The sequence below is a fragment of the Thermobia domestica genome, chromosome 9 (assembly GCF_964235325.1).
Source record: "Thermobia domestica chromosome 9, izTheDome1.hap1.1, whole genome shotgun sequence".
In the NCBI taxonomy this organism is placed as follows: Eukaryota; Metazoa; Arthropoda; class Insecta; order Zygentoma; family Lepismatidae; genus Thermobia; species Thermobia domestica.
Genome location: NC_137462.1, coordinates 143,202,386 through 143,225,871, shown reverse-complemented (window position 1 = coordinate 143,225,871; position 23,486 = coordinate 143,202,386). Strand labels below are relative to the sequence as shown.

Here is a 23,486-nt window from a genome sequence, read left to right as displayed (position 1 = left end):
TATGCTGGGTGCTCTTCTCTGGTCTCGATACGGCTAAAACGGTAAAAACATGGGTGTACGGATAGGATGCGAGAACGAAATCACAACCAACACCGTGGATACATCCGACCTCGCCAAGGCCTGACAAAGCTCGCGAAGATCCAGAGCAGATCGCCAGGTGCATAGTAAAATCAAACCAATGCTGATTATGTTCTTCGATTGCCGTGGCAATGTGCGTCATGAATACGTAAAGAAAGGACATGAAGCTACAAAGGACTTCTCTTTTAGACATTTTCCGTAGTTTATGTGACGCCTTTTGTCCGAAATGACCAGACACTGCACCAGGGTAATGATTTCATTCATGGAGTTCATGTGCTTGTCCTGTCCAGCACAGGATAAAATTTCGATGTTTTGTCAAGCTCCCTACTCTCTGGGTATAGCCTTTTGAGACTTTTTTTTTTTTTTTTGCGAAAATCGAAAAAAAACAGATAGAAACTCGCTTTCGCACCTGAGAGGAGATGTGGTGCAATGCAACAGCTTTTGTCGTAGCACTTCCCGATAAGGGCTGTCAGGCATCTTTCGAGCTGTGGAAATACCACCAACCTCAGTGCGTGGAAACAGAAGAGTACTACTGTAGTTTGAAGGATTCGGACAATGAAAATGCCAGTTCAGTGTATTGGTTTTCCGGGACCATGCTCGGCTACTTTTCCAACAGGTCTCGTATATTAATTATTGAACATCATGGAAAAATAACAATTAAAAAACATTATGTAAATTACGGAACCACTTCACAAGTATCAGAAAAAGAGTTCAAGTATGTAGAGAGGCTGCATACTAATAATCCTGTTTACTCCTAGTATATTGTTCAGTATAGCTTTAAAAATATTCACAGTATTAATAAAACAAAACTGACCAAAGCACTAAATATACATTAATAACATTTACGTAATAGTTTCAGAAATGTAATATCGCCAGATACATTATGAAATATCAGTCCAAGGACAGCAACTTAAATATAAACAGAAATGAAAGGATAACACACCCAATTAAGTTTTCTTTTCACTTTTTGCATTCATCTGTAAATTTCATGACTTATGGACTGCAGTGTTGGACAAAATAGATAAAAAAGGGTTGAAGTGAAGAAGCTGTAGGAGTGAACAACATTGTCAGATGTCCAAATTCAGTACAGTTATGCAAATATTTAGGGAGAGTATAGAACAAGCATCTAATTAAAATTTTACATTTTGTACAATGGATTTAAAAATGTAGGGAAAACTTGATTAAATCCGGGAAGAGCGGGCGTGTCCTCTTTTCATTTTCTGTTAATATGAAAGTTGTTATTCTTAGAGTGATGTTTCATAACATCTCTGATGAAGGCGATATTACATTGCTCAAACTGCTACACAAGTCTTATTAATATGTATTTGGTGCTTTGCAGTTTTATTTTATTATATTTACTCCTACTTTCTGACCAAAAATTCCTAATTTTTATTATTAAAAGTCTCTTGAATCTCTGTGTATATATAAATATCCTTTGGTTTAGACGCTAAAATCGACATGACTTTTTTATATGAAAAGTTTAAAACTTAGAAAGAAATTAGTGTATTAACAGCAGTTGAAGTCCAAGTCAGTAAGAGGAAAAATTTTCTGTAAATTAATTGAAGTTAATGCTTAAATGGATTTTTACACCAAAAAAAAAAAAAAAAAGTCTAAGAATCACTTAAACCAGACCAAGAGTTGGGTGCACAGATATTTTTTTCCTACCACTATAAATTTTGTTTAGTTTGTACAATGTTTAGTTTCTTCAGTTCTGTCTTCAGAATGTCTCGTTCAAGTCCTGTGGAAGATATTATGAATGCGACTATCGTTACAATTTCTTGTTTGCACATATCTCTAATTTCAATCGCTAGGTCAGTGTACTTTTATTTATTTCCTGTGTATTTCTTCTGCAAGTTGTTATAATAAGTAATTAAATCATCCTCGATAGTATCTGATGAAGCTAAATGTTTAGTCACAAGATATTTTATTTTTATAATAAAATTGGTTTGCTTTGCTCAGCAATTATTTAATTATAATAATTAATAAGTATGTTGTTTTGATATGCAATAGCAACGTGATCTCGATCTCCCAAGCTATTAAGGCTATTCAAATTTCGTTCGTAACTTGGCTTCGATTTAAATTTAAATTTAATACCTTAACCAATGATGCTATTCTTTTGAAACTCGTGACCGCGGTGGCTCAGTTGTAGAGTTTTCACCTCTGGTGCATGGGGTACTTGGTTCGATCCCAGCTCGCGCCATGTAAACTTTGTGGTAGACAAACACCGTGCACGTGGGGTTTTTCAGGGTTCTCCCGTTTCCTCACACTTTCTTCATTCCACTATTTTCATTCATCTCTCATCATCACTGTCTCCTTTAGCCTAGCCGTTATAATTGTGGGACGTAAAACTTAAAAATTTCATTTTTTTCTTTTGAAACAATTTAATTTCCCTCCGTTGAAAGAAGAAATTTACACAAGATCAAATTTATTCATAGTGTAATACATGAAAAGATTGATCTCATCAATTTGTTGTACATCAGAACTCCATCTTATAACCCTAAAAATATTCGAGTTTTTTTTTTCTATTTGGCTGGTACTCCAATATATGGAAGTACGTATTCAAACGGTTAATAAGAAACTTTTAATACTTGATATTTTTAATAAAAGTTTCTTTAAATGAAATATCAATATATCAAGAGTATTACTAATGAATAAGTCATTTTTTCTTTTTAGGGCAATTTTAGGTATTCATAGTATATTTTGTTGTCAATTTCTATTAAGTTTTATGTTTTATTAATTATTACTTTATAATTTTTTCATGTTTTTAATTTTTGTGGAAAATATTTTCCATTATTTTTTTTACTTGTGTATCTTTTTCTTACTTTGATGTGATCAATTGAGGCTTTAGTTGTATGTTATTTTTCTCAATAATGAGTAAAGAATAAATAATAATTATTATTATGAACAATTTTTGTAATTTAAATCAGCATATCAAAGTATTATATAATTTTTTCTTCTTTTTTCTTGGACAATTCTATGCAAGCACCGTATATTATATTGTTAAAATCTACATAACTTTTGTGTTTTATAAATACTGATTTATGTTGATTCTTGCATGTTTTTCAATTTTCTGCAATATACTTGTCGTGGCTTGTTTATTCATGTATCTTTCTCTTTTATGTGACCAAATCAAGACTTTGACTGTGGTATCACTTTCACCAATAAATAATAATAATAATAATAATAATAATAATAATAATAATAATAATAATAATAATAATAATAATAATAATAATAATAATAATAATAATAATAATAATAATAATAATAATTAGTATTAGTATTGGAGTTTTTCTTTTTTGTATGTGCAGTATGAGCTTACATTTGGCTACGTCCAGCTCTGTTCCTAGATTCTTGCTGTATGTCTCTGTTAGATTATTCGGTACTCCAATTGCGTTTACATAATTACACCGGACTTGGTATTAGGTTCCAGTAATTTTAAATATTACAACGCTCTGGATCTCTTGGAACTTTCTCTTCAATAGAATACTACAACCCTATGTTTTGAACATTTCAATATCATAGAAATATGCTCTTTTTTTTTCTTTCTTTCTTTACAGTTTACTTACTTGAATGTTTGAATATTTTTCTCCGTTTCTTCATGTTCGTGTCGAAGACTTGCTATTCTGTTATCTAAGACTGATATGTCATGCTTCAGATTTTCTATCTTGGATTTCCAGTTTTCCTCTGATTCCACTTTATAATCTAGAAGATAAGTAAACACTTTTAGATAAACCGAAATACAAGATTCAAATAAAGTAGTGTTTATATAACTTTTATGAAGTGTCTCAAGCAAATTAAAAACTCAAGCAGATTAGAATTAGAACCATTTTAAATAGCTAACATGACAAAGAAAATTATTAATAAAAAATCATACACTTATTGGTTTATGTAAAATCTATGTATGGGCGGAGCTATGGGGGGCATTTCCCCCTAACTTTTTGACAAAAATTAAAAATGCCAAAGTCCTGACCCCACAAAAATGCAAAAGGTCTGCCCCCCAGCAGAGAATTCCTAACTCCACCCATGATTTTGCGTTCTAAATAAAATTAAATGAATACCATAAATTGTAAATTATGTTTTTATTAAGGCAATGAGTTATTATTAAGATTGAATAATTTATACTATTTAACGAACATTGTTAGGATTATCAAGTCTAAGGGGCTCAGGTGGGCAGGTCATGTAATCAGCATGGAAGAAAATACAAACACTTTCAAAATTTTAGCTAGAAACTCAATCGGAAAAAGTTCATTATAAGGACCTTGGCGTACAGATAAGACATAATATTAAGATGAATCTCGTAGATATAGGAATATAAATTAGAAACTTGATTCACTTGGCTAAGGGCATAAAATGAATGGAGAGATTTTGTGAATGAGGCATTGAACCTCCGGCTCCCATAGGCCATAGAGTTAGTTTAGTTTAAGATTATTGTTAGGGCAGAATCTGCTATAGTTTTGGTGCACATGCCTTCTTTTAGAGAAGAAGAGAAAGAAGTAGAATGTTGAAACATTCTAGAAGTTTGTGGAACATAGTTTGTAATAGAAGATGTGTTCTGAAATTAGTTTTATACTGATAGTTTCTTGTGACACTGATTAATAGTTAAATATATAAAAAAGTATAACGCTGTTTAGTCGATATTATACAATTAATTTTTAGCATTGCGGTAGTTTAATAATTATGAAGACGTATGATCAAACTAGAAACAAATAGCATATTTGATTTTTAGTAGTAGTAGTACTAGTAGTGAATGTTGTCACTTGGAAAATTAGACAGCGAACAGTGACAAGTGGTTAATTGGTTGGTGTTGATAAGATGGATTTGACTTTTCTTCTGCACCGAGGCTACATGATGCAATATTCTTATCACACAAAAGAATGAAAAGATAAGTTCATATCTGAGTTGAATGGGCGTTTAATATAGCTCTCAAAACATTTTTCTAGATATTTTACGTGTGCGGTAAACTAAGATATTTAATTATTAATTTACAATATTTTCAAACTGATCTTCAATTGCTTATAAAGATTAAGTAACATATTTAATATCGTAATCAAACTTATTGACCTATCACATATTCCAATGATGACCAAAACTTCCCAAATAGTCTGGATATTTCGGACAATTGTCCTTTTTCAGGAATGGTAGACAGGTTTATACAATATACGCAGAAAGTTGGTCGCACCTAAGATGCTGTAATTTGAGTGGAAGTAATAAAATAATTTTAAAAACTCTAAGATAACAATACGTAACGATAACGCCAATTGTATTAACAGACAAAAATAATTTATTTACTTCTAGCAATACTTTTTTTTTTTTTTTTTTTTTTTAAATATCCAGACCATTTGAGAAGTTTTCGTCATCATAGGAATATGTCACAAGTCTGTAAGTTTGATTATAATATTAGTTTTCATTTGTTTATGATAGATGTTTTATGAGACGGTTCAAATTATTTTACTCTACTTTTGATTATTTAAAGATTAGCTATAATTCTCGTTATTCGCACGGGAAGAAAAAAGTATTTGGAAAATATTTGAAAGCTATATTTGATTTTTTTTCCTTAATTATGCATATTTGAATCAAAGTGAAGTGAGAATGCATCTCGGCCCAAGTTCTTACCATGTTTAAGAATGCATTTAGGACGATCCAGTCTATTCTTTGGGAAAAATTTCTTCCCGTCCTTAGGATACGCATTTTAGTCGAAAATTCCAGATCGACCCAAGTGCCATGTTCAAAAATTCATTTTAAACAGTTGAAACATTTCCTCGCTTTTGTCATTTTGTGATTAAAATATGGGAAACTGAACTATTTCAGAAATTGGCTCTTTGCGCCCCTCCTTCCCCTAGAGGTGGAATTTTTCGAAAGCGATGGATTGCGTGGTCCCAAAAGTTTAATGAGGAGTTTATGTGTTGAGTTTCACTATTCTAAGATGAGAGGCTTATAAGATACTGTGTATTTTTTGGAATACATTTTGACCCCTACCCCCTCTTGCTCTCCTTAGGATACGCGTTTTAATAAAAGTATCATCATAAAATCACAGTTGAAGCCAACTGGTAACTATGTTCAAAAATTCATTTCGAACGATCCACCCGTCTTCCTGTAGGAATAAGACAGACAGAAAAATATAACAATTATCCCCTCCTGCCTTAAGTTCAGAATTCCCAAAACACTGCAGCAGGTATCCATCTGCTTTTATTAAAGGACATTATAAATGAAGCTCGATCTCCCTAGAACGAGAGGCTCATGCAATACTCTAATTTTGACATACATTTTAAACCCCTCCAACTCCTTTAGGCTACTATTTTAATGAAAGTGACATTAAGTGGTAAAAACCTGGCTCAAGGATGGTGCTAACTATATTCAAATTTTTTTCCATTGAGATATAACAGGCGACATCTTTTTCATTTTTAAAATATATTAAAATAGATAGAGATAAAGCAATAGTTAATCATTTCAAGTACACTGTATGTTTTTGATTCTTTGATAATACAACTGCTTCGATGATCTAATATATGTAAGTTTCCGAGTAGTCCTTAAAAATAAACAAACGGACAAATACATTTCCGCACCGTCTGACTTTTGATTTGTAGTAATATATAAGGCATGGTGACGTAATATTTCATTACTTCGACAGTAAAATGATTCATGTGATAATGTTAGTAACGAATCAAATTCCGAATTAATATTCATGTTCGAATACAATTCAAATTAATGTGGTTGAGTGGAATTGAATTCTTATTGTTTAATGTTTTTCATCAAGCACTATTGGTCTCTAAAGACATTAATTAAAAAATATTTCATTGTATATACTTAGAAGGCCATAAAATAACAGCTGTGTAATTACCCATACCATACGATGCATATTATACATACGAATTCTAGTGCATACAAATTCTCACAAGTTAAAAGGCAATCTGCTACCGGTTCCGAAGGCACCTCACATCTTCCTCAGTGCATCTTAAGAAACTTATTGTTACATAAAAGATATAATGAATTATTTCTTTTCTTCTCCATCCTGTAGAATGAAAGTGATGGGATAATAAAGTGATAAATACAACGTACTTCATCGTATTTGATTTTAATTTAAGCGTCGATCATCGCAATGTTCTACTGATATTTTCTTTTGGACTAGTAAATCTAAGTTATTTGAGCTGCTGACAAGTTTACATGTTGATCTTATGGTTTAAACCTTCCTAAAACATAATTCTAATTACAGATTTGTTTGATTCATGAATATTATTTGTATTTCTGAGCTTTCGACTCATCCCTGGAGTCTTGGTCACGGGGGGATAAAAACAGGGAGGCGAGAAATAAAAACATCAGTGAATGAAATGGAACGGACTTACCAAGGGAAGAACGGTGCTGGAACACAATTTGTCAAGTTAAATGATCACACATCAAATGGTGGTGATGCAAGCTGCAATATAGCGGAGTCGATTTGTGCACTCTTTTATGCTTTAGTGAAAAATTCCCAGCTCGTGCTTTATTTTTGTTATTACGCCAATGTTGTGCGAATTTTGTAATTACTGCTTCCCATTCATCACTTAACCATCCCTGTCCAAATTTAATTTAATTTTTAGGTTAATAAATAAATTTTAACATTCGAGTTTTTACTTCATTTCTGGCTGGCCCCCAACATATTTTTTGAATCTTGTATCTTGTGTTGTTTCTTTTAGATGTTTCGACAGACTTGACACCGGGCTTTCCACATGTGAATCCCTAATTTATTCTTTGACACGAACTTTTAGATTTCTTTTGATTTTGCCTATATAACTCTCATGCCATGTAACTCCATTTTATTTCGAAAAGACACACTTTTTTGCATTTTCATTAGATTGTAATAACTCTTAAATTGAGTGATGTTATTTTCTAAGGTTTTGGGCGGTTTCAAAGCTGTACGGAGATCTTACTGCGTATAGATCTTATTCAATGCAGTTGTCAATCTGATAAAAATAAGCAATCTCACCCATTTTATGCCTTTCGTATTGGTTTCAGGTCTATCGAAACAAAAATCCCTTTTAACCTGGTAATACCAATTAATTAATAATGGGACTGGATGTCCATTCAGACTACCTAGCTTTAGTTAATGGTCAATCTTTAAGTCTGCTTTCAGAGAGGTAACTCGAATGTCACGTTAAAAAAAAAAATAAAAAAAAAATCACATATTTGCTTTGGAACTTGTAGAATGAGCAGATTTATAATGTACATGCTGTGTATCGGCTAAGGGCTTGTGATGGACACAAGTAATGAACTTATTGTTATATCTTCTTATATTGAGATCTAAATAAGTAAGTACACTTTGATTTTCTTTCTCAACTGGAAATCTCAAATTACTATGGATACAATTCAATTTATTTTGTATAAAAAAATCTAGCTGTGAATTATCCCTGTGCAAAAAAGTATGTCGTCCATATTCTATGATAGCGTACTGTATTTAGTATCTTTTCTTTCAGAATATTACTTTCAATTGAATGAAGTACCGAATTAGCCAACAATGGTAATAATGGGTTCTCCAAAGCTAGATCTTCGATTTGTGGTAAATATTATCTTCAGAGAAGAAGATATATTTTAAGCAACATTCATTGAGTTGAGTACTTTGCGTACCAAGATTCTAACTGTACATGATGGTTGTAGCTGATACAAAAACTAATTGAAAGGGATGGATGGGTCATATCAGTAACGTCTATTGACGCTATCTTAATATTATTTGCATTAACAAAAAAAAAAAAAAAAAAAAAAAAATTGTTTTGCTTTAGAATTATTCTTTACGTAACGAGTAAGAGAAATATTCAAACCCTTGAAATAGTTAACAAGTCCTTCAGCCAATTTATACGTGGGATGAGATAATAGGTCTAATAAGGACGTCTGCTTTATATATCTTTGGAAGGTTAAAAGTTATAGGTAATCCAAGATCAGGAGTTTTCAGGGCTTTACTCATGGAATCGCCTAAAATATGTGATTTTGTAATGGTTCTATTGATATTGGCCACAACGTTTTACAAAGGGTTGATTCTAATCTAATATATGAATGCCCTTGCACTTTATTTTTAAAAAATCCTTTTACATTTCCTTTGGTGTTATGACATATTAGTTCTCTTTGTCACCCTTCATACACCAATTGTGGAGTATGACAACTATTTCTTGAAATCATTTATAAGCGTAAAAAAAAAAGTCTTTTGTGCTTTACGAGTACTTAGCGTATTTAGACCTGTATGTATTGTAGCTCTACAGTCAAATCTATATTTTCCCCTCATATTTTGATGTAACATTTTAACTGTTTACAAGATTTAAAAAAAAAAAAAAAAAAAAAAAAAAAAAAGTTGCGTGCCAGAAATGAAGTAGAAACTCGAATTTGAAATTTATTTATGAATTTAAAATAAAATAAAATAAACTGAGACAAGGCATGGTTAAGTGATGAATGGGAAGCAGTAATTACCAAATTCGTACAGCATTGGCATAGCAACAAAAATAACAACATGAGCTGGGAACTTTTCACTAAAGAAGAAAAAGTGCACAAATCGATTCCGCCATATTGCAACTTGCATCACCACCATTTGATGTGTGATTGTTGAATTTGACAAATTGTGTTCCAGCACCGTTCTTCCCTTGGTAGGTCCGTTCCATTTTATTGCCTGATGTTTTTCTTTTTCTTCTTCCTGTTTTTATCCTCTGTGACCAATACTCCAGGGTGGAGTCAGCTTGGAAGTACAAATAATATGCAAGAATTTTAGAAATCTGAATGATAGAATTCCTGAGTGTGGTTTTAAATTTCATAAAACACTTTGTAAATGCTGTTTACAAAAAACAGTCCCTAGCAAAAAATACTAAAAGCAATTTTGAGTTAAATTAAAGTCACTAATGTACACTATTACTACCTACTTTTCTTCAAAACACCACGTTACCAAGGTAATTAAACTGCATATTAGAGACTTTAATTTAACTCAAAATTGCTTTTAGTATTTTCTACTAGGGACTGGTGATTGTAAACAACTTTTACATAGTGTTTTAGGACAGTTTATTATTACTAGTTGAAGAAATCACAAGATCCACTTTTTGCCAGCAGCTTAAGTAACCAACGTTTACTCGTCTAGAGGAAAATATCAGTAGCACATTGAAATGATCGACGCTTAAATTAAACTCAAATACGCTAAGGTACATTGTCTTTATTTCTTTATTATTTTGCATAGCATCGTATTATACAAAAATGAAAACATTGATTTATTTTTATGGATAAGTTCGTAGTTCGATAGTAAGATTTCCTTCTCTTCCTAATTATGGGTGATGAAAAGTTCTCGGTATGTGTTTCTTTGTAAGATCCCAATTAACAAACACTCAACTGATGATCTTGAACTAACATTAAATTAACAGTCTTGAACTGTAAGTCACTTGATGTTGTACTGATGATGATGTAATAACATCGACAGAATTGTTTAAACTTGAAATATTTGCTACAGTCAAGAAGTTAGGAAGAGAAGGAAATATTACTATTAAACTACAAACTTAATTCATGACTGTTATTCTACAGGAGGAGCAAGCAGGGAAGTTATACATTGTGTACTTTAAATACCAATGCGATTTCTTAAGATGTTCTGAGGAAGAGGTGAGGGTGGCCTCGAAACATTTTGCAGATTTTGTATCTTTAACGTATGACAATTTTTATTTATGTTAGCAACTGTTTAATTTATTGCTCAATACTTTACGCTGTAGACTTGGAGTGACGATAAGATCCAATTCGTACATCAAACGTACTACAACTTAATTGAAATATTTTTAATATAAACATTTACTAACCTTCAACCATCTTTCTATGTTTAGCTTTAATGGAAGATATATGTGCTGACAAGCGACTGTTAGCAAGGCTATATTCTTCCAACTGGTGAAGAAACACATGGTATTTCTCACCAATATCTGCAAAGTAGTCTTCCAACCGTTGAATGACTTTCAATTCAATATTTAAGTGAAAATCTTCAATAATTTGTTCTGTAAGAAAATAGACCCCAAGTCTGAATATTGTCTTTTGACTTTTAAATAATCTTAAAGAAATAGAATATGAATAATTATCATCTTACTTAATGAACTGATAGGACGTGTATTTAATAATAAAATACTAATTTTGAACTTTTCGTAAGCACCATATTATTAACTTATTCATATACGTTTCGACGACTGGTTGTCGTCATCCTCGGTACATGTTTATTAAACATTTCTTTTTATGTTTGGTTCGTGGAATCACATTAATGGCAAATTTTTGTCCGTAGAAAAAAATATTATTATACTTTGTTGACACCAAGCACAACTTTGATTTGAAGTTCAGTGTCTTTTGGTTGCAAAAATTAGGAATGAAGAACAAGCTTATTTTAAATCTATGCCGATATTCTAAAGGCTTACCTGGACTAGAACTTTTGAAATAACAGAAGATTAGAAATTATTTCCTGTCGTATATTTTATGTTTCTACAATTTACAATTTACCGTTAATATAAGTCCACATTAAAAAAAAAAAATACTTAATAAATACGTAGCGAGGATGAAAAAATCCTGTATTATGATCTGGGGACTAAAAAGGTTAAGTGCAAGTGAATTTCAATGAAAGGTTTGATATAATGAACATAGCGGGGGAAAACGAGAGAAAGCTCACATTAGTAAGTTTTCGTATTGGAGATTTTTTAAAAAACCTTTATTATAAGCACATACTGCATTTACATCATAAGTAATCAACTATCCCAACATGTAGTTTCTGATACCTGTAGTTAGCATTTAACAACAGATTTGTTCTATATATTTTTCTTCTAAATAGCAATTAGAGTTTCTCTTTTTCGAAAAATCTATTTCTAGGTCAAAACAGCCCATAACTCGGGAACCAAAGGTTTGTACACCATAATACTTCGTGTGCTTGTGATTATTATTATTATTATTATTATTATTATTATTATTATTATTATTATTATTATTATTATTATTATTATTATTATTATTATTATTAAACCGTCTACATACTTTCAGCTGCTTGTCAAAAACTCTTGTAGCACTATTAAATCCATATGTACGTGGTGAAGTGAGCGGAGATTATCAATGTGGCTTCAGGTGTAGTAGGTCAATATTTGATCGAATATTCCATTAGACAGATGCCGTATTAAAAATGTGGGAAAATGACGGTACAATTCGCCAATTTTTCCCAGACTTTAAGAAAGCCTATGATTCCATTAAAATGATAGGCTATATAACATCTAGGAAGAAAGTGAAATTTCCAAGAACATCTAGGAAGAAGAAAAATTTCCAGAATTCCAAGAACAGTGGAATTCCAAGTGGAATTTCCAAAGTTACTGTACTTAGTATATCAAGCAATAAGGCGTGAATAGGAAGAAAGTTATTTGATTCTTTCATAATTTGTTACAGCTCAAAGCAAGGGGACGTCTTATTCTCCTTTTTAAAATACATAATTGGAAAATGATAGCAGCAGAGGACTATTAATAGATAAACTGAACCAGCTTGTTGTATACAAGATCATGTAGACTTGATACGAGGTGATATAGGATCAATGAGAGGAAATACATATATCCTTCTGGCGAAACTCTAATAGCGAATGTAGATAATATACAAGTAAGTGATAACAAGCCATGACCTGGCGCCTGGGCTACTTGGTTTGATTCCAGTTCCCGCCAAATGGGCTTTGTGGTAGACAAACACTGTGTGTGCAGGTTTTCTCAGGGTTATCCCGTTTTCTCCCAATATCGTCATTCCACCATTATTATCCATCTCATCATCACCGTCACCCTTAGCCTCGCTGCATAATTTGGGATATGAAATTAAATAATCTTGGGATGTTAAACTTTAAAAAAAGGCATAAAACATTGTGGTCAATAAGAATAACTACAAGAAGTGAAAGTTTTAAGTTTAAGAGTAGTACCCAGAAGAAAGTCGAGCAGCATCTATTGTGTTTTAACGCCGGATGTTATGTTGTATAGAATAGCATCCTGTTGGAAATTCACAAATAGAGGTATATATCTGACATTTCAGCTACACAGAGAAATATATGAAAAGCTATACTCTATATCTTGTTCAGTTCTCCACCTGTTTAATTTGACAACACACCTGTAGAACCCGATAACATCGTGAAAAGTTCTAAATCGAAATTTTAACAATTTACACGCGTTTCATGATCCTTAACTATTTCACCTTCTTGATTAAAGTTCATTGCTGCAGGGAGAGAACTTTCTCTATTTGATATCTTATGTAAAGTCACTGGATTGTCGCTACACCCCCATTCTTAAGATCTTGTCTCATATTATCGTCCCACTTCTAGATTTATCAAACGTTCTTTTTCCTAATGTTGCTGTTTATCGATTTTGTAGTTTTTTTTTTTTAATTTCACTGTTTTTCATTTGTTTTCATGCCAAATACTTTTCTCAAGACCTTCTGTTCTTTTCTGCGACCAACTTTCTTGTCCTTACAGTATTACGGGCTAATTTTCCACTTCTAAGAAGAGGAAGTAAATTTTAATATTATGATACGCAGAATTTCATCAAGGAGGGGGAAAGTTAAACACCATGAATCCCATACAGAGGATTCAGAGAGGGTGCTGGGTAGGAGGCGAATTTTACTATTGTTACGTGTTTCTTTTCAACAGCTGGACACAGAGGAACACAATTTGTTACATTCTAGAGAAACTCCTTGCTACACAGTATTGAAATATAGGGTTGCGGTGGCGCAGTGATAGAGTGGAAAGAGTGCTCAACTCTGTTGTGTGTGGTCCCTGGTTTAATCTCAGCTCGAGTCAACTGGGCTTTGTGGTGGACAAGCATCGTATGTATATTTTCTCGAGGTTCTCCTGTATCCTTTCACTTTCTTCATTCCACCATTTCGTTTATTATAGTAATCATTGTCTACCTTAATCTTGAGAATAATCATGGGATGTTAAACTAAAAACAAAGAATACAAATATCACTTATTGTACGAATTAGGGAATTGTAACCCGAGAATAAAAGGAGAGAAAGTTTACTATTATTACACCTTTCTTTTAAAGTAGTTAACGTATAAGAAATGAAGTTTTAACCTTGGAGCCAGTGGTGTATGCAAGAGGGATTTCGGGATTTGAATCCCCCCTTGAGTAAGATATGCTTTTACCATATTAAGATACCGTCCCTTGAGGAACTTCTGTGAACATCCCTGTTTGGAGCAGCGATTGAGAGAGAGCAAAGGGAGGGAGGGGAAGGGCCAGGAACTAGAGAAATGTTGGCAGTGTAGGAGTAATTATGGGTCCATGAGAGGCGTATCTACAAAAGTACCGACTCTGTCTTTCATATTCTTGTTTTTTTGTCACCATTGCCTTTATTGATGTCTGGTTCTTCATCTGCTCCTTGTTTATTCGTGGGTTATTCAGAATGGGATAAACAAACTGTTGACGTCACAGAGTATCCAGTTGTAAGTGGCTGTTTTAATCCGTTTTGGACATAAAGGCAGGTAATTTGTAGTATGGAGACCTCTCTCTCGTCGAAAGATAGCTATGATTAAGGCACTGAGTAGCATGAATTCAATATATTTAGAAAGTTCTTAATATTATGTTGGAGTTTGCTGCTTAATTAACATAATCCTTCTCAGGAATAATGTAGGAATACTTCAAAATAATAGCTCTAAAGAATATTCTTAGAACCAATCCTGTAATGGAGATGCTATTGAAATAAGTTTCTTTTTCGGACCTGTCATATTTTGAAAGGGAGATAACTTAAAGTTCTGAGAATAACCTATACATTTATAGTTGCATAAAATAATATTAATACGAAATGAAATGGCGTGGTCGTATCGCCTTCACTTGTTTGTTGATGTGAGCAGTATTCGGCTGTCTAGAATGGAGCTCGAAAGGGAACATTTTCGGGCAATGATCCTTTACGATTTCAAAAGTGATTTGAACGGGTCACAAAGCCTTGACCGTTTGCAGGGGGCATTTGGGGACCTTGCTCCTTCCCGTGCTAAAATTTTTCGGTGGTTCGGTGAATTCAGAAGAAGACGGACATCGCTTAAAGATGAAGAGAGAGCTGGACGTCCGGCAACAGCTGTGTCAGATGAAAACATTCTCGCTGTGGAACAAATGATTCGAGAAAATCATCGAACAATTTTTACGGTCATTGAATCTACAGTGAACATTGGATCGCCAGCAGTAACAAAAATTCTTCATGATTATCTTCGGCACAGGAATGTTTCATCTCGTTAGGTGCCTTACACTTTGACTGAACAGCAGAAGCGCATACGTGTGGAATGGTGTGAAGAAATGCTTGCAAGACTTGATGGAGGCAATTCTCGACGCGTCTCTGACATTGTTACTGGTGATTAGACTTGGATCTATCAATTTGACCCTGAAAATAAACGCCAGTCTGTAGTTTGGATCTTTCCAGACGAAAATCTACCCACGAAAGTGAAGCGACCGCAAAGTGTGGGGAAGAAGATGGTCGCAACTTGCTTCTCCAAATCTGGCCATGTTGCAACTGTTCTAGTTGAAGAACAAAGGACTGTTACTGCTCAATGGTATAGCACTGTTTGCCTAACAAAAGTGTTCCAGAAGCTTCGGGAATGGCGTCCAAGAACTGGATTGCGTGGTATCCTGCTTCAACGTGGGATCAACGCGTCCGCACACACGGCCAACATCACAATTCAGGTTTTAGAATCTACGGAGGTCAAACTTATGACTCATCCGCCGTATAGCCCTGACCTGGCCCCGTGTGATTTTTTTTCTGTACCCCAGGATCAAAGATCTCATGCGTGGGAAGAGATTTTGCAGCCCTGAAGAAGCTGTAGTTGCTTACGAGAATGAAATTTCAACACTTGAAGAAAAAGACTGGCAACACTGCTTCCAAAAGTGGTTTTCGAGGATGCAATAGTATGCACAGTGTAATGGTGAATACTTTGAGAAAATGTAAGTGTTAAATTGATTTTAAGTATGTAAGTTATTTCACATCTCAAAACTTTCGTAGTAATCCTCGTAACGTCATAATTGTCAGATACTCGAATTTCTGTACCGCATGAAATCTCTTCAAAGCAACAATTTGTTCTAATAATATTTTAAAAATACTAAATTATCAACATTTCAAAACCACCATGTTCTTTGCCGAGTAATGGAGGACGTAGCGGACATACCAATGATGGAACAGGTCTTGGGTCACCAGGTCACGACTTTTGTCCAGGTCATCTGGGTCTCGCTTTTCAGACCTGGTCTGATACGGAGACTTATGCAGACCCGGCGATCCGAATGCACCTGAAATCAGCAGCATTACTGCAGAATGTTAGTTAATTAATGATATTTACTACCCGAGCTCGAACATTCATTTGTTTGATTCTTAACCAATGTAGCAAGTTTTGAATATTTCAAATACAATTTCAAGTTTATACGCTTTCCTAAACTGAAAAATAATAAAGTGGTTTTTTGAACATAGACTATGCAAAGTAGATTTAACAAACTATTGTTTGGGTTCAGTGGTATATTTTATATTCTAAATGACAAGTTTTACAGACTTGCTCGATTAAATTTTGACGATCTCTCATAAGAAAAAATAACGTGTCATTCCACGTGTTCATATTGTTAAGCTTGTAGTTATCTTTCAGTGCAATACTTTGACAGATACAGACGCAAACAACAAGCAAGAAAGAAAATTACATTTAGTGAGAAAATCGAAAGAAGAGAATATCGTCTGACTGCCTCTGGACCTTCCGCGTCATGGTTACGGGCCACAAACTTCATGACTCTTCCCACCACTGTAACATAGGTAACAGTCCGAATAAGTTTCTACTATATCTACTAATATGCATGGTAGTTCAAATAATGGGTTAAGTTCCAAAGTTGGGCGTCCGTTTCCAGCAAAATTTTTAAAATTTACAGGAAAGATATGGATAATTTGATCGTTTGTGTGCTTGATAATATATAAGAGTCTCGAAAAATCCGTTTATTTGTTATATATAAGAGGTTATAAACATGGAACTATACGGCGAGCGGAGGGACTACTTGGCGCAAGGTAACCAAACAATTACATTATGGGAAAGAAACGAGGATTTATGTTATCAACATGGCGGATGTACAAGGGCAATGAACTAACAGTTTTAACATTTGTGAAGCAATACGTTAATAACGAACAAAATCTTTTAAAAGTTTGTGAAGAGCACGGATTAATGAACCCAGTAACACATTGCAGAAAGTGTGCAAAGGAGATAACAGCGAAAAAACGTGGCGAAAGCGGACGCCCAACTTCGGAATAAATGCCCAAATGATTATTATACCAATTTAACTTTTTTAAAATGATGAGTTTATAATAGAATATAGTGACCTTTCAAATTGAAAGACCCTTAGTTATTATAACACAAGTCGCCTTACCAAGCGTTTTCAACTCTACAAGGACTGCATTAGCACGTTCATTTCGAAGATTTGATTCAATGTTGCTTTGAACTGATGAAGGTGTAGTATTTATAGTTGTAATTAATCGTTTTGTTGACATACTGGATTATTTTGTATGTTTCTGGCCTAAACTTGTTTCTCTTCCTTTATCTGTTTCTATTTCAATAACTTGTGAATTTTAATATGAAAGTCGCAGCACATGGGCCAAGTTGACTATTCCACTAGTTTTGTTTTAAAGCTGAAATTTGTATGAAATTATGTTATACTAAATAGCATACATTATTCACACGACAACTGCAACCAAAGTGACTCGAACATATGTCCGAATCTACCTCCATTGAATGACAAATTGTTACAAAGTAATCAAAAGTAGTAGCTATGTTGACACCAGATTTGTCTACATATCACAAAATAGATTTTTTAAAAAACGTATTAAATGAAATGGTAGCACTAACCTCTACAGTTCCGAATTTTTTTCAGAGAATAAAAAAAAATATTTTTGCTAATTATTCGTGTGTTCTGAGATAGAATAAACAGAAAAACACATTACTTGTGAAAATTTTGCTTTAGGATGAATTTTATTGGTTAGTGCTCATTTGAGTACTTTGGGTTTCAATATAAGCTTAATAACAAGTAGTATGATTTAATGTGATTTTAATATGAATTACTTATGAAACCCTTTTAAATGTGATTTTAATATGAAACCATTTTAAATTTTATGGGAACTATAGTTCCCATGGAGCAGTCTCTTCTTTTTGGGCTTAAAAATGAACTAATAAAGCTTACCTCGGGTTTTTTGTGTTTTCGCAAGCATAGAAGCATTGTAGAACATGTTTTTTGGGGGGGTTGCATCTCGGGGTCATGACGTCATAACTGAATGACGTCATAAGGGGAAATATATTTTTTTGTTGCACCTAAGTTCATTATTTTTTGGCGGGCTTACTTTTGCAGCTAGAAGATTGAAATTTTGTACAAACATTCAGTGTACACCCTAGTATTTACCATATTTTTTCAGCTCTGTACTTTAACATGGGCGAAGTCCAGAGGGACGACAAGGGGGGAAAATGCGTTTTTTAAGGGAAAATTCGCTTTTCCCTCACATTTTCCCGCCTCTGGTACATGATGGGGAAATTTAAAAAATACGATGTGAAAGAGTGTTTCATTCTGAAGAGAACGAGCTATGAACCATGGTCCTAGGTTAATTAGGAACGTTTCAGGACGTCGAGGTCTCTCACAAAAATCAAACGTCTCGTATAGGCATTTCAGATAAGCACCCCACACCGTTTTTCTTTTCACTTCTTTTCTACTCTTCTGGGACAAATATTAAAAAAAAAAAAAAGGCGAAACACGTACGGTATTTAATTATTTTAAATCAAGGGTCTAAAAGATAGATTTCACTGTATGTTTCTAACCGTAAGCGATTTCGAAACATGATCATCTTATTATAATTACAACACCTACCGCTTTTATTCTCACCACCTTTCTTCTTTCAAGGACAAATGTGAAAAACGCTGAAACACGTTTTAAATTATTTTAAATGAAAAGTCAAAATAACAAATTTCATGTTCTTAACTTTAAGAGATTCCAATAAATACCATACTATTATAATACAGTAATTGCATTCCAAACCCTTTTCTCTGCCCACCCTATCTCCTTCCTTCCATTTTAGGTCAAACATCGAAAAAACCTGAAACACGCATCTAATTACATATTTTAAATGAGAAAACCAGATACCGAATTTCATGTATCTAAGAGATTCCGAGATATGAGCATCTTATTTATAAAAATTGTAATCCCCACTCCTTTTTCCTTCTCACCTCGTTTCTTCCCTTCTAGGTCAAACTAATATAAAAAGAATATTGAAACATTATCTTTTTTAAAAAAAGAAAAAGAAGAAGTCCAAATACCAAATTTCATGTATCTTAACTCTTATAGATTCCTAGATATGGACATTTTAATATTACAATTGCCATCCCTGTTTCCTCTTTGGTCGAATTTCCAAGAAAGTTCTTCTTCACAAATCCTTCCTTGCGTCACAAATCCTATACGCTGTCGAAACTCGAAATTTCTTGCTTAAGCGGTTTATCCTGGGAGTTGATTAGTCCGTCAGTCATTCAGCACTTATATGGTATAGCCGAATCCGCCAAAATTTGGTTGTTTTTCGATATTTGTGATACTGTAGCGTCTTTGCTTTGCAACACTGCGTGACAAGTGTAGTATTATATATTTCCCTTTTTCATGTAGATTTGAAAGATGTAATAACCTGTCGCAACACTGTTAATCTTGTGGTATCATAAGGTATGCCAAACAATGTCTCCCTACCGATATTTGCATAGTACAAAATTTCAGCGATTTTTGTCAATTAGTTTAAAAGTTACAAGCGTGTATCAAGTTAAATGGTCCATCCTGTATGTATATGTACGTAACTCACTCAGTGATGTGCGGATCACGTAATCGTTAGTATGTCTTTCGCTGTCAGGGGAGGATCCAGGGGGAAAGCAATTGGGGGTATCGCTCCCCCCCCCCCAGAAGCGAAAACTCTCTTATTTTATATATACAAATACAACCCATTCCAGAGTTTGGAGCTCTTGAAAGTAGCTCTAAGTAGCAGTATTACAATCCACCGTCCCCCCCCCCCTCCAGAAGTCCGTCCTGGATCCGCCCCTGTGCTGTGTTAACCGTGGGCAACACTAGTTCATCCAAAGTACTAAGTTTCAAATATTGTTCTAGTGTTATATAATTCACAATACATATAAAAACTATAAATAATAAAGTGATTCTGAAATGAAATCTTTCAGTTTAACGTTCCATGGTTATGCTGTTTAAGATAAGGGAGACAATGATTAAGGCAAACGAATGATGATGGAAAAATTGATGGAATGAGAAAGTGGGAGGAAACGGGAGTACCCCCGAGAAAACCCAGGAACACGATGTTGTCCACTCAAACATATTTGGGATTGAATCAGGGACCCTACACACCAGAGGTAAAGCGCTCTACCACTGAGCCACTATGCCAGAAGTAAAGTGATTCTGATTGTACTAACATAATGAAGGGCATTTATCAACGCTTAAAAATAGGCAAGTCATTACGCAAGATAATCCACTATTAAATATGGTTCAAACGTTGTTATATCACACTATTCGTAAACCTCTCTTGACGCGGAAGGTTTCTGAACACTCGAGAGGGAAGGTTTTCAAGATGAGACGTCTACAAAATATACGAGACGTCTTCAAAATCTTGAACTCAACCGTAAAATTACACATAGACTATGTGGGCACCAGAAATTGACATTTTTTACATTTAATTTCTCTAACATTGAATTCACATATAAACACAGGTTAAATAGAGTATTTTCCTCTTTTCTTGACCTACTTCATTACATAAGACACGTATTGTGGACTTCGTCTTATAGTATGACAACTGCTCATGTTCTTTACAGAATAAAACATTTGAATATACACAAAATTAATTAGTTTTTTTTTTTTTTTTTTTTTTTTTTTTTAATTTCTGCTTCAGTTTGCGTGCAAATGAACCAAACCACAGAAAAACGTGCTTTTTAGTTTTAGCACCTAATATGGTGAACACTATAAAGGAAGTTAATGCAATCGCTTGCAGATTTTAGATCTAAAAATTCTTGTAACTATAGAGGCATGTGAGCTATTGCGAGCAAGGTGGAATTAAAAAGGGGCGAAATCAAAAAGCGGGTCACAGGAAGTGAATTTCCTGTATCACACACTTTATACACAAGGACAGGTACAGTGTCACAGCTGGTAGGTAGGTATAGTCAGCCAAGATCCTTTGCACTGGCTGTCGATGTTTTAGGCAGGTAGAAAAAAGACGGTTAACCAACCAACTCATTCACGTTTTGTCTTACTCTCCTATCATCAATATGCTATATTATAAAGCGGTTGCTCGTATTTTATACAAAATATTTTTTTAAAAAAAATCCCACGCTCAAAGTGGAAAGAAAATTTTGTCGAAGGGGAAATTTTATAAAATATACATATCCTTACTATTAATAATAGACTTTACACGTATCTTATTATTAATTTTAATGCAGAGTTCCAACCACCATTGAGATCTTTATAAGATAGGAATGAATAGCTTAATGTAAATGTTGGCTTAAGCAAGGCCGGATATACAGTGGGTGCTTCAGTCAGCGCTTTCTAACCAATTCGAATTTCCAGAGGCGTCACTAAAACAGCCCGAAATTCCACATGAGAAATGAAAATGAAATTAGATTTTTCAGTTTAACTTCCCTTCCCTTAGGCTAAGGGAGACAATGATTAAAGGAAGTGAATGGTGATGGAAGAATTGGCGGAATGAGAAAGTGGGAGAAAACGGCAGTACTTCCAGAAAACTCAGGGACAGGATATTATCTACCACAAACTTACTTGGGTGGGATCGAACCAGGGATCCCAGGAACTCTACCACTGAGTCCCTGTGCCCCCCTCCCGAATTATTCGTGACTAAACCATAAGGTAACAGAGATAAGAAAAGTTAAATGGCTGCAGAATAAAAAAACCCTCTCTCTTATATACGAGTATATATAGGGTTTTGCAAAATAAGTGTTACAACTCTTGGGACCTTACTCCTGCCACTGAGACAAGAAAAAAGTTCTCTTGAACTTTCGGCTATCGGAATAGGGTTTTGCAAAATAAGTGTTACAACTCGTAGGACCTTACTCCTGCCACTGAGACAAGAAAAAAGTTCTCTTGAACTTTCGGCTATCGGACATAGTTTTGGATCTACAAGGTGCGGAAAACGTGGGAAAATGACATTCGGACGCCAATAGTTCGGAAACTATCTAACGTAAAGAGGGCGGGTAAAAAATTCACTGAAAAAGTCATACCTGCTGTATTGAATTTTGCATGTTCCACAATCCTACCATGCACGCGCAAGGAATTCCCCAAAGGAACGTAGGGAAAATGAAATGAAATTTTTGAGTTTTACGTCCCACGGTTATGCCGGTTAGGCTAAAGGAGACGGTGATAATGAGTAATGAATGAAATGGTGGAATGAAGAAAGTGGGAGGAAACACGAGAACCCCGAGAAAACCCACGCACACGGTGTTTAGGAACGTAGGGAGCCCCGGATAATCTGCCAAGTGAAAATTGGTCTAAATGGATATGAATTGATAGGGTTTCTACCAGGTAACAGTAATTCGTTTGTACTAAGTCGATATCTGGAACAAATACAAAATGGCGGACACCTTCATGCCCGTTGTGTATGGTTGCATAATCGCCAGGTATGGATGTTGGCCAACAGTGAGGTTCTGAGAATTAAGTGTAGCGAATTTGTACTCAAATGCTCTAGAAGGACATCTGGAGTGTCGGTAGAGCACAACAGATGAAGCAGGACGATTCACACGTGTGGAAACACTTAACGGAAAATGCCCATAAAAAATGCACTCATACTAAGTAAATGTGAGTTCAAAGCGTCATAAATGTAAGGAATAGCATCAAGAACAGAAAGCCATTGCCAATTCAACAATAATATTCCATCAATCCATGCAATATGATGTGCACGGTTGCATACCAATAAGGATGCAACAACTGAAGCCAAGTTGAAATTGTGCAAGGGGACTCACTAAGAAACTGGGTAAACTAAAGGAATGTCATTAGTGGGATCGCATGATCGATATTGAAATGTGGCCAATGTGTGTGTTGATATCGACATGTAGCTAATGGACAAATGTCAATATGTCCCACTACTGCTGGGACACCGTCTCACGTGCGAAAACTAGGAAAATAACGTTGTACATTGTGCTATTACATCTGGTAAACTTTTCGGTAGAATGTAACTAGAACACGATTGTATCAATGTTCCTCTTTGTTTGGGACATTGTCCCACAGTCGACACATATGAAAAGAAATCTCTTAATCCATGGTTCAAATTCTGATATAGCGTGAAGATAACAAACTTGTATCATGTCCCACGTATTCTAGGATATATGACGTACTCGAAATATACGAAAATACCTCCAGAAATTCGTATCTTACACACAGTGCACATACCAAGACAAATACGAAAATA

General features: G+C 34.3%; 1 protein-coding gene across 5 annotated transcripts in view; it reads right to left on the bottom strand.

Moving 5' to 3' along the window:
* The window catches only part of LOC145695077 (uncharacterized), a 266,388-nt gene that overhangs the window by 63,217 nt on the left and 179,685 nt on the right, over positions 1-23,486 (bottom strand). Inside the window, exons 1-3 of one of the 5 annotated variants that reach the window (XM_081771945.1) lie at positions 17,429-17,755; positions 10,866-11,054; positions 3,648-3,783 (exon numbers count right to left, since the gene is read on the bottom strand). In XM_081771945.1, the coding sequence (XP_081628071.1) occupies positions 3,648-3,783; positions 10,866-11,054; positions 17,429-17,549 (446 nt within the window). In that variant the 5' untranslated portion in view covers positions 17,550-17,755. Of the gene's footprint in view, positions 1-3,647; positions 3,784-10,865; positions 11,055-17,428; positions 17,756-23,486 lie in introns of those variants that run through there. The other 4 variants (XM_081771940.1, XM_081771942.1, XM_081771941.1 and 1 more) reach the window with 4 other exon arrangements.